At 45.2% G+C, this 16593-nt stretch overlaps 1 protein-coding gene across 3 annotated transcripts in view; it reads right to left on the minus strand.

Moving 5' to 3' along the window:
• Window positions 1–6867, minus strand: part of tmc6b (transmembrane channel-like 6b) — a 43445-nt gene extending 36578 nt beyond the window's left edge. For all 3 annotated transcript variants that reach the window (XM_056279574.1, XM_056279573.1, XM_056279575.1), the window contains exons 1-2: window positions 6818–6867; window positions 1605–1792 (exon numbers count right to left, since the gene is read on the minus strand). In XM_056279574.1, the coding sequence (XP_056135549.1) occupies window positions 1605–1660 (56 nt within the window). In that variant the 5' untranslated portion in view covers window positions 1661–1792; window positions 6818–6867. The remainder of the gene's footprint in view (window positions 1–1604; window positions 1793–6817) is intronic.
• Between the last annotated feature and the right edge of the window lie 9726 nt (window positions 6868–16593).

The raw sequence follows: 16593 nt of genomic DNA on the forward strand, positions 1-16593 counted from the left end.
AAAAAGTCAAAACAGGCCTCTTCCTAGTTAGGATAATAGAGAGTCATAAACATTTTAGTTTCCTGAGTTCAGACATGACTCCTCTTCATAACAAAACCAAAAAGCCCCAAGCATCACTGGTCACAAGACAAATACAAACATACATATGATGATGCCCTGACGTGGAACCAAAGAAACCCTTCGGAGGAGGCTCAAGCTCCTTGAGGAGCCTTCACAACCACAGAAAACAGGAAGAAGGGTCATATAGAAGGCAGTCTGGTTTGTATCACTTGCAATTAGAAATACACACCCTCCAAAAGGCATGGATGATATGCAAACTGCATGGACAAAAGAATGTACGTTTGTTTTCTCTCTCTCGCTTTCTCTGTGTGTCACAGCGAGCAAGAGGGACCGGACCGCCTGGTGAACAGCCTACAGAACCTGTCAGTGAGTGATAGGGTCAGGATGCTCAGAGCCATGCCCCTCAGTACAGCAGAGAAGAACAAACTCAGGTAGATCTCATCATTTATCCTCAGTCTCACAGACTACCCACTATGTCAGCAATATAATCCTTTGTGAATCTCTCTCTCTCTCTCTCTCTCTCTCTCTCTCTCTCTCTCTCTATATATATATATATATATATATATATACATATATATATAAGATATCTTAATATTCCAGTCCTCATTTGTTGAGCACTCTTATCAACACCACTGATGGTTTCCGGAGGAAAAAGTCTTTCATTGGACAGGTTATTGTGAAGGAGTGACATTGTTACCTCTGGCTTGGTCGGGCGTCCCTGCAGACACAATTGGTGGTGTCTGCGGGTGGGAAGCCGTATGTGGGTATGTGTCCTGGTTGCTGCACTAGCGCCTCCTCTGGTTGGTTGGGGCGCCTGTTCGGGAGGGGGAGGGGGAACTGGGGGGAATAGCGTGATCCTCCCACGCGCTATGTCCTCCTGGTGAAACTCATCACTGTCAGGTGAAAAGAAGCGGCTGCTGACTCCACATGAATCGGAGAAAACATGTGGTAGCACTTCCCAGACCAGCAGAGGGGGTGGAGCAGTGACCAGAACGGCTCGGAACAGTGGGGTAATTGGCCAAATACAATTGGAGAGAAAAATGACAGAAAGTCCAAAGGAAAAAAAAAGTCAAGTCTGTTTTTTGTTAAATAAAGGCGTAAAATTAAAAAGAAAATTCTCTCTCTCTCCCTCTCTCACACACAAATTGCCCCACCCCCTTTCCCCCCAAGGAAACACCAGAGCTTTCTGAACAATATGCTATGCGGGGCACTTAACACACATGGAACTCCTGGGAGAGTCTGCTTTCTAAGCTGCCTTTACCTTTACAGTGTAACACAAGACACCAAACAGCACAGCTGATTCTGTCATCTACTTTTCCCTTGTTCCTGTCTCATGTTTTCCATGTTTCACTTGGCCTTCATCCGGTATAGAATTAACAGATCTGATGTCAGGACAACAGCAAAAAAAACCAAAAAAAAACAAAACAAAAAAAAAAACAAGAAGTTGAAGCGACTTGAGAAAAATTGAAACACTTCATCAGACATAAATGAAAGTGTGACAGAAGGACAGAATAGAATACAGGTGACATTTTCCAAACACTTACTCCAGTCCAGCTTCTAGGTGGTGCAGTTGCAGATCCAAGTTAACATTGTGAGACATTCTTCCTGTTTGCCTGTCTGTCACTTGTGATCTGTCTGGCAGCAGTCCCAGTCAACCTATCACAGAGGGATCACACCCTCATCTGCTCAAACCTGCCCTTTACTCCCCAGGCATGGTGTTTATGACTCTTACCTGAGACAGAGAGAGCGAGAGAGAGAGAGAGAGAGCGAGACAGAGCGAGAGCGAGATGGGGGCGGGGGGAGAGAATGGGGCAGAGGAAAGAAGGGAGGCAACGTCAGCAACCACACTGTGGCAATAGAGGAAGATCCCATTCCACTGTGGTCATATGTCTCTGCTTGTCTGGACAGAGCGCATTTCCACTGGGGAAAACACTCACAAGCGCATCTTTACCTTGAGGACAAAAACAGTCACATTTGCACTACAACTTAAAAAAAAAAATCACAACAAGTGGAAACTGATTCATATTGGAGCACTCTCACACGTAGTCTCAGTCAAATCAACACTTACACGACTACAATACCAATCAGGTCGGGTCTTGATGCATTTGCTGTATAAATGTGTAGCTCTTGAAATGATCCAAGCCAAAATATCGTTGACCTTATCACTAGCCTGACAAGTCACAAGGGGTTTACGCCATTGTTACAAGTCATGAGCAAGCCATTGTCGTCCTGTCCATGATGAGGACTATGTCATTAGAGTCAGATGGCACAGTTTTGAGGCATGAGGAATGAATATTCATGAGATGAAACAGAGCGACTCATTGTCAAGAGCATACAGTCAGTGTGCGTCATCTTGGGTTTTTGGAGGGTGCAAGTGTCGCCTCTGTGTTTGCGCCCATCTACGCATGGGTGCCCAAGCGCAGGGCTCATTTCAATTTAAAAAATGGTCCAGTTAGGTATAACATGCATGCACGTCTTGATAAAAACACAAGAGGAACACGTTCTGTTGTTTAAACACATGGCTGGTCCTTGAGGCCCATTACAAAAGCAATGTACTCAAAAGTTATTGGAGTAGCTGCGATTAAAGAAAATTGAATCCAGACATTCACTGGCAAAACATAAATTCTTTGTCTGAACACTTCGTGGGATAGTTCTCCACCAGAAGAGCAACTCCCGGGCCCCGCCGTCTGCAGAAGCAAATCAGAATCTGAGCAAATATACTGTGATAGGCACTATGATGGCTAAAATTCATCAAGATAAAGTGTCAATTTCTCCTTTGTGTTGTGAACCCCCGAAAAGAGCCTGGGAGTTTGGTTTTTGCATATTGCTCAGTGGCTAGTGTGGTACAAACACTTCAGAAGTTAAGAGTTAAATTACCACTTCAGCCAACACATTAGACATGTACTAACTCACCAGAGAGTACAGTATATTTTGTGCCTGCTAACACAGGGTGTTTGAACTTGTTATCTTTGTGTGTGCTTTTGTTTCTACAGAGGCACAGTGTTTGGCTCTGGGTGGAGGTCTGTGGTTCTTTTCCTAACATATGGTGACATCAGCGTCCATCAGGGCCCAAGTCAGGCTGTCAGCAACATACCGACTGAATAGCTTCAAAACGTCACACTCTTGCAATGTCATTCACTCCCCGTAAACCATACATAGACACCCATCTGTGTTTGGCCAAAATATTTCACTACACCCAACTGTTCTCCTTCTCGAAAACATACTATTCTCCTGTTTTTCCAGAACTTAGTGACATTCTTTCTGTCAGTCTCCATCTCTTATAACATGCCATTTTCTGCACATTTGCCTGCCTCTCACTCTATTTACTTTGATAAATTAAGTATCAGAGACTCAGAGAGGGCCAAAAGATAGACACACCAGCTTTAAATAATGCCACAGACAGACAAGAGTTCAGATGTGAACAGCTGAACTGAACATTGCTTGAGTGGCTAGTCAGGCTCTCTTTCTTTGTCTGTGACACTGCTATGTGCTTACAGTGTCTTTGTGTGTGTGTGTGTGTGTGTGTGTGTGTGTGTGTGTGTGTGTGTGTGTGTGTGTGTGTGTGTGTGTGTGTGTGTGCGTTCATGCATGGGTGTGTGTGTGTGTTTGACTAACAACATATTGGGGGGAAGTAGGAGGATTTCAAGGGGGTGGGACATAATACTGAACATTATCTAACAAGATGTCAAAGTTCAGCTGCACAACTGCCAAGCAAAACAATGGGACAGCAGAAAATTTGAATAATGTGACACAGATTTACAGCATGTTCGTTTAGTTTGGAGGTGGAGGTTTATAAGAAAAGGGATTGTCTTAGATAAATTATTATTTAGATATGGAAAGACTGAGATGGGTAGAGAGTTTGATGGATACTTTGTCCTTCTTGAGGAAATTTCTTGCCAAAACTTGCACATTAAAAGGTTTTACCTCCATAAATATTTTTTATACATGTCTTAGACTCACCATGAGTACAACGGCACACTAAAAACATAAATGCATGACTTTCAGTCAGACATGGGAGACTGTACATAGACACCAAGACTTGCACCTGGGTATTCTGCTATGGCAGAGAACTTTTTTCCAGGCTATGGACCTACATCTATGACTAGATGGAAGCAAAGTAAAATAAAGTAAATTGAATAAAATTAAAGTAACATAAATCAAAGAAAATCTGCCCCAGAAGTGCAGGAAAGATGCTTAAGCGTAGTCTGATTCAAGTCAGAGTTAAGGAACCTCTGAGAGATTAAGATTTGTAAATAAACCAAACATGGCCCTAATGGTAGACCAGTTTGTGCAGTTATTCCCACGATGAGGGACACAGGGGGTTATAGGGGGATATAGGCCTAGAGAGGGAGGAGGGACGGAAGGGGTGATAGGAATTCTGTCTACCCAGGCGCTTTTCAACAACTGACTGATAATCTGTTCCCACAGCCGTGACAAACGTTTCACAGAGGGAGTAGAGGGTTCAGCTAAAAACAAGAAATCTTTAATTTCAACTCCCCGATGGTCTGACTGAGACCCTTTTTTTGGCGAAGGGGTGTGTGAGAGAGAAAGAGAGAGAATTGAGTTAAACACTGAACCATAACTGCAAGAGCACAGCAGACATGGATTTGATCATTTTGCTCACTGGGAATCACTGTGTGAAGGGAAACGCCAGTCTGAGTGGCCTCAGGTCCAAGCTTTTAGAAACCAAGCTAAAGGAGGTGTACCATCAGAAAAATGCAGAGCTGGTAAAATAAGGGGAGAACCAAATAGAGGACACGGAGTCGGAAGTGAAGAATACTAGTAAAGGACGCAAAGGTACAAAATGCTGGAAATTGGCTAGCCTATGTCTCGCTCTGTTTCTATCTAAGGCACACAGAAGGCCTTAAAAATGACCACATAATTGGAAGTGTACCTCTATGACCCAGTCTTAAGGAACACTGTACTTCACAAAGCTGTAATTTATAACAGGGTGCTGGTAGGAAACCACTTGCATCCAAGGCCAATGCATGAGGACGCTTAAACCTGGATCCCTGAGCAGTAGGGAAAAAGTAAGATCTGATGAGTTGTCTTCCACCCTTTTTACTATATTGGGAGGGAGTTATGTTTGAAGAAAGCCAAAGGATACGTTCAACACACAATATCTGTTGCCAACTGTTGAACATGGTGATAAATCCATTATGGTATGGGTAGCCAGGATTGCTCTGCATAGTCGTAAGATGGCCAAACTATGCTATGTTTTTACAAGACCAGGTACACCCTATGGGGAAAACACTGTTATCTCATGATGACCGCATATTCCAAGCCGATAATACCCCCCCACACACTTTTAAACTACTTCAAAAGTGGTTCTATAAACACCTGGATTAAGTCAAACACTTCCCATGGCCTCCCCAATCGCCAGATCCCAACATCATTGAAGGTTTATGGAAGGTTCTGGAGCGCAAAGTGGAAAATATGTTTCCACCTTCTTCATCCCTCAATGAAATTGACTCTTTCATTCTTAAAGGGTGGTCCAATATCCCACTATACACATCAAAGAAGGTTGAATCAGTCTATCTGGATACATTTATTGAAAGATACGTTTCATCACTCAACGTTTCATTTCTCAGAGTGATGAAACATATCTGTCAATAAACGTATCCAGATGAACTGATTCAACCTTCTTTGATTTTCTTACCTGGATTATTGAGCATGCATCAAGACACCCACTATAAACAGTTCAGCACTTGTATGACAGCATTCACAGAAGGTCTGAAGCTGTCCCCAAGGCAAAGGGTGTCCCTACTCCTTATTAAGGACTCTGTGTTGCCATTATCTCGTCCTCCCTCTGTACACACACACACACACACACATATATATATATAGAATAACATATAATATGTATATAGTGTTTCCATTATTGTCCTCCCCCTGTGTACACACACACACACACACACACACACACACACACACACACACACACACATTTGCAAAACCTGAAACTACTGAGGCTAAAGCAAGAGTAGGGGGGAAATGTGGGATAAGTTTGTCTTCTCTGTTTTCGTCTCAGGCCTATACGCTCCCGAATTTGTTGCAACTTTTCAATCATCTGTTCTGTTATTGTAAAAGGCATATAAAATGCATTATAGAAGGCATATTTTCCCCAGGAATCCAGCACCGACGAGTCTATCTCTGTAAATCCCAAGGCTGTGCTCAAATCCCCGTCTCACAAGGCTCAATACTGCTTTGCACCGAACAGACTTTAGACGAGAGATATGCTTAATATGACATCCGAGGCTTCACTCAAAACCGTTGGTCCATCAAAAAGTCCATAGTAAAGGAGAATATTTACCACCAAAGCGGAAACAAAAAGGTGTTCTGATTATCTGGTTCTGCGAGCAACAATTTGCAACTCTATATTTGCACATCCGGTAGTCACGGCTTGTGTTTGAATCTAAGAGCGATAAACAAATAACAAACGCGGTAACATTGAAGCATTTCTTTTCCAGGCTTTACAAACAAAACATCATCGTGTGTTTGGGAAAACCCACTGCTTTTGCTGACTGATCGGAATAGTTGTTGGCTTTTGCGCTCTGAAGATCAACGACCGACAGTTTGAAAGCTAGTCGGCGACTCAAACAGGGCATCTTCAAAGTTCACATGTGGCAACGGCGGGCAGAAAACCGAACCGGAGAACAAAACAATGAGACCTTTTTACACTTGCTGTGATACTTCTCAATGTAAACAGTCGTCGGTTTTGTTTTGTTTTCGTTTGTTTTGTTTTTTTTGCACTCACCTCGTCACACGACCTGTCAAACCTGCTGCCGTGCCTTCGCTTAGACACGCTGATGAACCGAACACTGCAAATGGGCAGTGGGGACCTATTTTCTCCACGGGGGTGGACACGACTGACGACGGTTTTGCTCTTGGAAACTTATCGCTGAACAACAACAACAAAACAAAACAAAACAAAAAAAGAGAACCAGAGATGTCAGGCCGATTATTATCTACAACTAAAACTGAACTTAATTAGCAGCAACGTGTACATGCGTTTCGTTGATAAGAAGACCCTAAATAGTTCCACAAATGGTATAGTCCTATTCAGGGCTTCTCTCCCGACACCCGCTATCTACTACTTTGCCAATCTGAACCAACGAACAATACAATCTGAAATGGCAAACGTTTCAATCTATGATTTGAGAAAACATATCAGCAAACCTCTCTTGGTGAGGCAAAGGTTGACAGCTAAAACCAACAACTGTAAATTAATTCACAGCAAGATGTCTTCAAACGTAGATATATGGAGGGAAAAGTATGGCATTAAAAAGCTACCAAAATGTCACAAACACACTGCATATCATGATTTACAAATGCCCCATGATTTGCAAATATGTACACCATACTTTACAAATACAACACACAAACACGGCGTGCTTTGCAAATACAAAGCACAGCTATCTAAAAAAACGCATTGTGCTTTTTTGCAAATACAAACTTACAAACAAATGCTAGGCAGGTTCCACAAGTGTAAGGAAATAATGCGAAGCAACATTCTGCATGTCTATGTGTTATATTGTGGTAAGAATACAAATGAAGCCGGCTGTAGCATTCGTCGGTTTATTCACTTTTTCTTTTTCAAGTCTTTCCTTATTCGGACGGGCCCAAGATGGCGACGTGAGCGCACGCGTTTTCGAGAGCTGATCGCTAATATTTTCTAAAACAAGCGGAACGGAACACAACCTTCGAATAGACTATTGTATTACAACGCTATAAGAGCTGTGTTGTATGATTTGTGTTGATGTGCTAGTCACCTTCATCGTTACTCTAGTCGTTTTAAACCGTTAAACTTATTCGAGCATGGCCGACTCAGCGAAGGAGAGTCCCCTCGCGTCTTCGGCACACGACTACTGCATGGAAGTTCGACCTGTATACCATCAGCTATCGCGGATGAAGATTTTCCTCCCTTGCCTATGACACCATCCAAACCCCCGGCTGCTAAGAAAAGCAAGACCCCACGAGGTCCAGCTGTAGATAGCAGTGCAGACATTGTGCAGAAAATCTCAGTCTGGAGAAACCCCGCTGACTTTGCCTGTGCTGAGATTCGAGATGTGAAAGGGAAAATGACAAACGTCGAGGAACGAGTCTGCGTGGCAGAAAAGAAAGCAAGCCTGATGGAACAACGTTTAGGTGATCTTGAAAGCCGCTACCGACGTTGGAACCTGCGACTCTACGGTGTAGCGGAATCTAAGGACCAGGACGTCCGCAGAGAGGTGATACAGGATCTGTCAGTCCATCCTACCTGAGCACAAGGCCGAGTTTCCTGATGTAGTTGATACGGTGCATCGGCTCGGCCAACCGAGAAAAGGAGATTCCAGACTGTTATGTATGCACACATCGACAGTGCTGCATTTGATTTGGTGCTGTTCTATTGTGCTGGGATCGATTGGTGATGCCTGCGGGCTCTGGGTTGTTTGATCGGGTCTGCCTTTGATGCTGTGTCAGTCTAAATAAAGAATGGCACGGAGAGGTTGTGTCGAGCGACAGCGCTGTGTCCTGACGTGATTTCTAAATACAATATTGGCGACGAGGATGGCTGATATCTCCCTCCCACCACCTACCCCCTTCCTGGCATTACCTGGCGAGCCTCCGGTACCATGGACTCGCTGGCTACATAGTTTTGAAAATTACATCATCGCCTCAGGGCTCGACGACGTGAGCCAGGCTAGGAAGACGGCTCTGTTGATACACTGCTTGGGAGCAGAGGGTCATCGTGTGCTCGGGTCTCTGGGGAACGTCACAAACTTTGCCGAAGCTGTGGGACTTATGAGCACCCATTTCGCTGCTCCACAGAGTGCCCTCCTTCGGCGATTTATATTTCGTCAGCGACACCAACTGCCTGGTGAGTCTGTGCAGCAGTACGTAGCTAATTTGCGAGGGCTAGCTAGCTCATGCAAGTTTGGCGCGCTTCAGGACGAGATGGTTCGCGACCAGCTAATCGAACACACCAACAACGCAAAGGTGTGTGAGACTCTCCTGCTGGAAAAAGACGGTCTGCTGCTGTCCACAGCAATTACCATCGCACTACAGGTTGAGGTAGCAGCTGAGTGTGCTGCTATGCTAAATACACAGCAAGTGGCCACCTCCAGTCAAGCTGCCAACGACTCCTCCCTCTACTCACGGCTGCCCCTCGGGACGCAACCCAGCCAGAGCGAGGCGGGCGCCGACTCCACTGGGGACGTCTTGCAACTGCAACGACGGCGTTCTCGGCCCCGCCCTCAACAGTCCTGTGGTAACTGTGGATCTCGGTCTCATGTTTCAAGGGCTCAGAGCTGCCCTACCCGTGGCCAGACATGCCGTAGCTGCGGTAAGCACAATCACTTTGCCAACGTCTGGCGATCTTCCCCGGCTGGGTCAGAGGGCCACACCCCCCAGTCTTCAACCGCCGTCATTCACAACGTGAGCTCTGGGCCAGTGTCATTCAAATCATGCACAGTCAACATTAATGATGTGTGCATTCCCCTGCTGTTGGACACCGGTGCAAGTGTGTCTCTCCTGAATGTTGATACCTACAGTCAATTTTTCGGTTCACTGCCACTGTCCGCACCCTCAGCTGTCCTCTGTGGGTATGGTGACTCCAAAATCGATCTGGTTGGCTCTCTCCAACTGACTGTCCGCTATGGAACCAAGCTGGTGCCTAATGCAGTTTTTCATGTGGCACGCCGTGGGGCCAACCTGATGGGCCTGGACCTGTTCTCCGCTCTGGGGTTCTCCCTCTTAGACACAAGGGGGGCAGCAATCCTGACTGTCGCCACACCTTGGCAGCAGAAGTGGCCATCGCTGTTTATGGGGCTGGGCTGCCTCTCCGCCTTCACCCATCAACCTCTCCTCAACCCTGCTGTGAAATCTGTCATCCAACCACTGCGCCGCATCCCGTTGGCTCTCCGTGATGGGGTCTCCGCCGAGCTGCAACAACTGCTGGAAGCTGGCATCACTGAACCGGTGGACGCGTCACCTTGGGTCTCAAACCTCGTGGTGGCTAAGAAGAAGTCGGGGGGCCTGCGTGTCTGCGTCGATCTACGTGCAGTAAATAAGGCAGTGGTCCCTGATAAGTATCCACTGCCCACCTCAGAAGAACTCACTGCTCAGTTCTATGGCTCTGAGGTGTTCTCCAAGCTCGACCTCAGACAGGGGTACTTACAGGTGCCCCTCCACCCCAGCAGCCGAAACCTCACAGCCTTTGTGACACATGCAGGAGTGTTTCGCTACACCAGGATGCCTTTCGGTCTCAGCTCCGCCCCTAGCTGCTTCCAGAAAATCATGGTCTCCGTGCTGGCTGGCATACTGGGCGTGGCCATTTATCTGGACGATATAGTGGTACACGGGCCCACCAGTGAAATCCACGACAAGCGCCTTAACATGGTCTTCGCAGCCCTGTCCAAGCACAAGCTAACTCTCAATGCTGAGAAATGTGTCCTCTCTGTGCCAGCCATCGACTTCGTGGGGTTCCGGCTGTCAGCGAGCGGTGTAACTCCACTACAATCCAACGTGGACGCCATTCAGGCCATCCCTGAGCCCAGCTCGGCCGCCCAGGTCGCCTCCTTCCTGGGTATGACAAGTTACTACCTGAGGTTTCTTCCCCAGTACTCTGCGACCACAGCCCCCCTGCGCCAGCTGCTGCGTAAGGACGAGCCATGGGTGTGGTCAAAGGCATGCAGTGACGCTGTGCGTGATCTCAAGACTCAACTGACTTCACCACCAGTGTTGGCTCACTTCAACATCTCCAGCTCCACCTTTGTGACCTGTGACGCATCAGCCACAGCGATAGGGGCCGTGCTGTCTCAAACCCAGAACGGTGTGGAGAAGCCCATTGCCTTCGCCTCCCGTGCCCTCAACCTGACCGAGCAGCGGTACTCCGTGGGTGAGCGTGAGGCGTTAGCCTGTATCTGGGCTTGTGAAAGGTGGCACCTCTACCTCTATGGCCGCTCCTTCACCCTCAGGACAGATCACCAGGCCCTGACAGCGCTGCTGTCCACATCTGGGACAGGCCACAAACCCCTGAGGCTGCACCGCTGGTCTGACCACCTCCGCCAGTACAACTTCAGCCTGCAGTTCACCCCAGGCAGAGACAATGTTGTCGCCGACCTGCTCTCTCGCTCTGTCTCCACCCCAGCTCCACAGACGGACACTGACTGTGTGGAAAAGGACATTGTCCAAATGCTACACACACCCCTCCAGGCCACTGTCTCTCTGCAGGAGCTGAGGGCAGCCTCCGAACAGGACCCTGTCCTCTCCCAGCTCCGCACCTACATCCAGAACGGCTGGCCTCACAAGGTCCCAGAGGAGCTGGCTGCGTTCGCCCGAGTCAGACAGGAGCTCTCCTGCTGGAACGACACCTGCGTGGCACGTGGGTTTTGCACAGTGGTCCCAGGTGCTCTCCGTGCACGTGTTTTGAATACGGCGCATGAAGGCCACCTGGGCATTGTGAAACTGAAACAGCGCTGCCGAGACCTGGTGTGGTGGCCGGGGATAGACAGAGATATTGAGGCTCTGGTGAAGGACTGTTCTGCCTGCCTTGTGAGTGGCAAGACTGGCCACCAGGCTCCCCCACCCCTGCAACCTCTCGCCTGGCCCTCTCAGCCCTGGGAACACCTGCAGTTGGACATTTGTGGTGAGATCCATGGAGTTCCCCACCACCAACGCTTCATGGTGGTCGCCTACGATCTACACTCAAAATGGCCTGAACTCACCACTTCCGGCACTGTGACCTCACAGATCATCATCGACTTCCTGGACTCTCTTTTCTCTCGCTGGGGCCTCCCAAAGGCCATCACCACTGACAACGGCCCTCAGCTGGTCTCTGCTGAGTTCACTGCTTATCTCGAAAGCAAGGGCATCCGTCATATACGCACTGCGTACTACCACCCCCAGGCCAATGGCGGCGTTGAACGTTTTCACCAGTCACTGAAGAACGGCCTCAGAGCACACATGGCCCAAGGGTGCTCTTTCACGCAGGCCATCCGTCACACTCTGCTGCACTATCGGGCCACACAGCACTCGACCACAGGCGTCTCCCCAGCCTCTCTCATGCTAGGCCGGGAACTGTGCATGCCCCTTGACAGGCTCCGCCCCTCCACACCTCAGGCACCTCCCTCTGGGGTCAGAGCCTCAGTCACTCGTCAGCAGACGCGGATGAAGCAACGGTTTGACCAGTCAAAACGAACCAGGGTGCCAGACATCAATGTGTCAGACTGGGTCAGGGTCCGCAGGCCCCACAGGGACAATAAAATGGCTTCATACTGGTCCTCTCCTCTCCAAGTCACCCGTCAGCTGGGCCCAGCCACTTACCTCCTCAGCGATGGCACTCGGTGGCACTCCAGTCGTCTACGGAAGGTGTCAGCTCCGCCACACAGCTGGTGACACAACCATAGCCATTCCCTCAGCATGGTGAGACGCCCCGGGGCTTCATGCAGCTCCTACACGGGCCCCAGACATTCCTGGGCCTCAGCTCCCCCTGCCATCTCCCTCCCCACCTCGGCCTGCCCAGCCTCAGGCCGCCCCGCGACCTGTTCGCACACGTTTACGCCCTGGCCACCTAGAGGACTTTGTGTCAACCTTTCATGTTTGAAATCCTGCCGGGGGGGGGGGGATGTTATGTATGCACACATCGACAGTGCTGCATTTGATTTGGTGCTGTTCTATTGTGCTGGGATCGATTGGTGATGCCTGCGGGCTCTGGGTTGTTTGATCGGGTCTGCCTTTGATGCTGTGTCAGTCTAAATAAAGAATGCCACGGAGAGGTTGTGTCGAGCGACAGCGCTGTGTCCTGACATGATTTCTAAATACAATACAGACCTCGAGGGATTATTATCCAGCTCACCTCACGCGTTTCCCGCGATGCAGTTTGGAAAGCGGCGAAAACAATCAACCTGCCTTCGAGAGAACAACCTGCGCTTTGCCGAGGACTTGTCCCAGTCCGTCAGATCGAAAAGGATGCTGCTCTGGCCTTTGGGGGCGCTCGCGAACAAGGGAAGACGGCATATTTCGTCGGTGGTCGCGCCTTTGCTAACGGTACTGAACTGTTTAATGTAAATGACAATATTACTGATGACCCCAGAGAAATAGCTAATTATTGTTCTAGCTTTATAGGAAGTTATATGACTCTAAATTTTGTCAGCAATCATGTACTGCTTTTTTGGATTCCCTGAACAACACCACTCAAATCCTGCAAAATGATAGAAAGCTATGTGAGTATATTGTAACTACTGAGGAAGTCAATTATGCAATTGGACATCTCAAGTCTATCAAGTCTCCTGGGGTCGATGGCCTTTCTGCAGAATTTTATCAGGCTTTTTCTGAACCCTTAGCTCCTTTTCTGCTTGGAGTAATCATGGAAAGTATAGGTAAAGGTACACTTCTTCCTTCACTGACACAAGGTTTGATCACCTTAATTCCCAAACCCAAAAAAGATCTTTTTATTGATAACTGGCAGCCCATTTCTTTGTTAAATAATGACTACAAAGTTTTTGCTTCAATAATTACTAAAAGAATTAAATCTGTGTTAGATCCAATTATTGATGAAGTTCAGTTGGGTTTTATGAGAAAAAGACATTTCTAACAATATCAGGCTGGTTTTAGATGTAATTGATTATTCATTCTTATGTCCTGATGACAGTTTCATTCCTTTTTTTGGACTTCTATAAAGCTTTTGATACGGTACAACACAAATTTATTTTTAGTTCCCTGGAAAATTTTGGTTTTGGTGACTTCTTTTGTCAAGCTGTTAAAACTCTGTATGCCAATAGTAATAGCTCCATCAAGTTGAAAAGTGGTACATCTCTGAGGTTTGATTTGAAGTGTGGCATCCGGCAGGGTTGTCCGGCCTCTCCGTATTTATTTCTTCTATGTACTCAACTCCTTACTAATCATATTAAGAATAGTCTTATAAAAGGGATTTCCACTGCAGGGGGAGATATTATAACACTGGTCAACGCAATTTTTCTTGCATGGGGTTTTTCAACAGATTCTAGCAAACTTTTGGGTGCTGAATCCAAATCTGGCATTAGTTTTTACCTATCGCATCAGGTTTTTGAACTATGAAAAATAATTATTTTTGAGAAAACAGCAATTTTACACTCGAAGTTAAAAAAACACTTGCATTAGAAGATCGATAGATGCAAAAATGATTACAATGAATAAATAAACATTCAGCCTAGCATGAAATTACTTAGGAAATGAATAGGGGTCATTTTTATCCCCACCAAGATTGCCAGACTAGATGGTCAACTTTTGTAAAATCCTGAATAAGGAGCATACAGATAGCACAAAAACTTGATGTGATAGAGCAAATCTGAGCTCAGATTTGGATTCAGCAGCCCAAAATTAGACAAAAACAGTTTCCAAAGTCCATGCAAGAAAAAAAAACTATATTTTTGTAGACCAGTGTAATTAGTCAACTTGCTGATGACACTACCCTATTCCTTAAGAATGCTAGTCAAGTTCCCATTGCTATTAAAACTATAGAACCTTTTTCTGCAGCCTCTGGTCTTTGTTTGAATTTGAACGAATACAAGCTTTTTTCTCTTTAAGAGTGTAACATACTCTATATCTCTAACATACCGGTTAGGGAAAAGATGACCTATCTAGGGATTTACTCTATATCTCTAACATACCGGTTAGGGAAAAGATGACCTATCTAGGGATTATCATTATGAGAAATGAAGAAGAAAGATGTTATGAAAACTTTAACCCTATTATTGAGAAAACGAAGAAAAAGCTTAACCATTGGTTACAAAGTGATTTATCTTTTAAAGGGCGAGTATTATTAGCAAAAGCAGAAGGTTTATCCCATCTCATTTATGCAGCAATCCCTCTGTTTGTCCATAAGCAGACTTGCAATGCAAAAGATACATTACTCTTCAACTTCTTATGGAAAAACAAGCCTCATTATGTTAAGAGGTCTGTCATTATGAATACATATGACTCTGGGGGGCTCAATTTTCTTGACTTTACTACTCTTAATAATACCTTTAAGATTAATTGGATAAAGCATTTTCTGAGCAACCCAACTTCTATTTGGAACTTTATGTGATTACAATATAGAGAAACTTCCCTTAAAGCTAGCTAAATTCCACAGACAGATGCTTTTGTCATGGTCTTTAATTTACAAGCACAATTTCTCTCCACACAACTGTTTCATTTGGAATAATCAACATATTAAATTTAAGAATAGGTCTTTATTCTATCGAAATTGGTTTAGCAATGGTATCATGTTAGTCAACTACTTACTTAATGCTAATGGTCTCCTATTAAGGTATTCTGAATTCCTTAATGCCTATGGTATTCCTGTTACCCCAAAGGAGTTTGCAACGGTCATGGATGCTGTTCCTTCTGGAATTCTGACCCTCCTAAGGGGTTCCGAAGGACCAGCATCCTTGCCGGCACTTGATCCTAAATTAACTTTCATGGGTAAAGTCTGCCTGTCTACCACCTTAAGGAATAATAACCTTAATATTCGTTCCTTATTTCAATCTGACATTACTTGTACACCTTCTGCTGTCTCAAAGTGGTCTAGTTTTGTTGGCAACTTGAATTGGAAAAATATATGGTGTCTCCCATACAAATATCTTCTTACTAATAAAATAAGGGAAATTTCTCTTAAAATGTTACATAGATTCTATCCTGTAAACGCCTATCTAATTAATAAGTTTAAGAAAGACTTGCGTGTAAAATGCTTTTTATGTGAATTGCACCCTGAAACTATGCTGCACCTGTTCTGGCAATGTCCTTATACTGTCAAATTCTGGAAAGACCTATCACGATATATTATTGGTAATGTTGACCCTGACTTTTCTCTTTGGAATAATGTATTGTTTGGTATTCATGTTAATAATAGTAACAAAAGTAAAGAATTCTATATCATAAAATAAAATTTAGCCATTCTAAACCCCTATTTTTAGTTTTTGAAAATGACACCAAACAATACATTAAGACCATCACTGACTCGAAAAATAAGAAAGCTGCAAAGACTGTCTGTTTTTGCAATCTATTTAATGTCTTTATTTGAAGAGCTCCATTTGATTTTTTTCTGTTTTATTGTTGGTTATATTAACAACTTTGTTGTTTGTATTTGTTGTTCTTGTTTGACAGATATATTTGAATACTGAATATTGTATCTTCTATACAACTTGTTTAATAAAAAAAAGTCTTTCCTTCTTCTTCGAGTACTTCCGGCAAGACCCAGTATTACCGTGCAACAGCATGTTATAACATGAAGCTCCACATGACAATATAATCAGGAATTGTACAGAACATCACATATCCCTCTTAATAAGGAAACACTTCTATCGTGAAATTGTAACTGTAGCCTTGCAATTGTAATATTACAACATTAACATGTTACATTTCACAATGAGCAATGAGTTAACAGTCACTATGCAAGTAAGAACAACGAGTTAACAGTTACTATGCAATGTATTAAATTAAGTTACATTTGCTTTTTCTAACTCAGTGACTAACATAACAAAATCATCCTGACTCTAAGTCATAACAAAATCTTTTGTCCAATCTGGTGCT

This window comes from Lampris incognitus, chromosome 5, assembly GCF_029633865.1.
Source record: "Lampris incognitus isolate fLamInc1 chromosome 5, fLamInc1.hap2, whole genome shotgun sequence".
In the NCBI taxonomy this organism is placed as follows: Eukaryota; Metazoa; Chordata; class Actinopteri; order Lampriformes; family Lampridae; genus Lampris; species Lampris incognitus.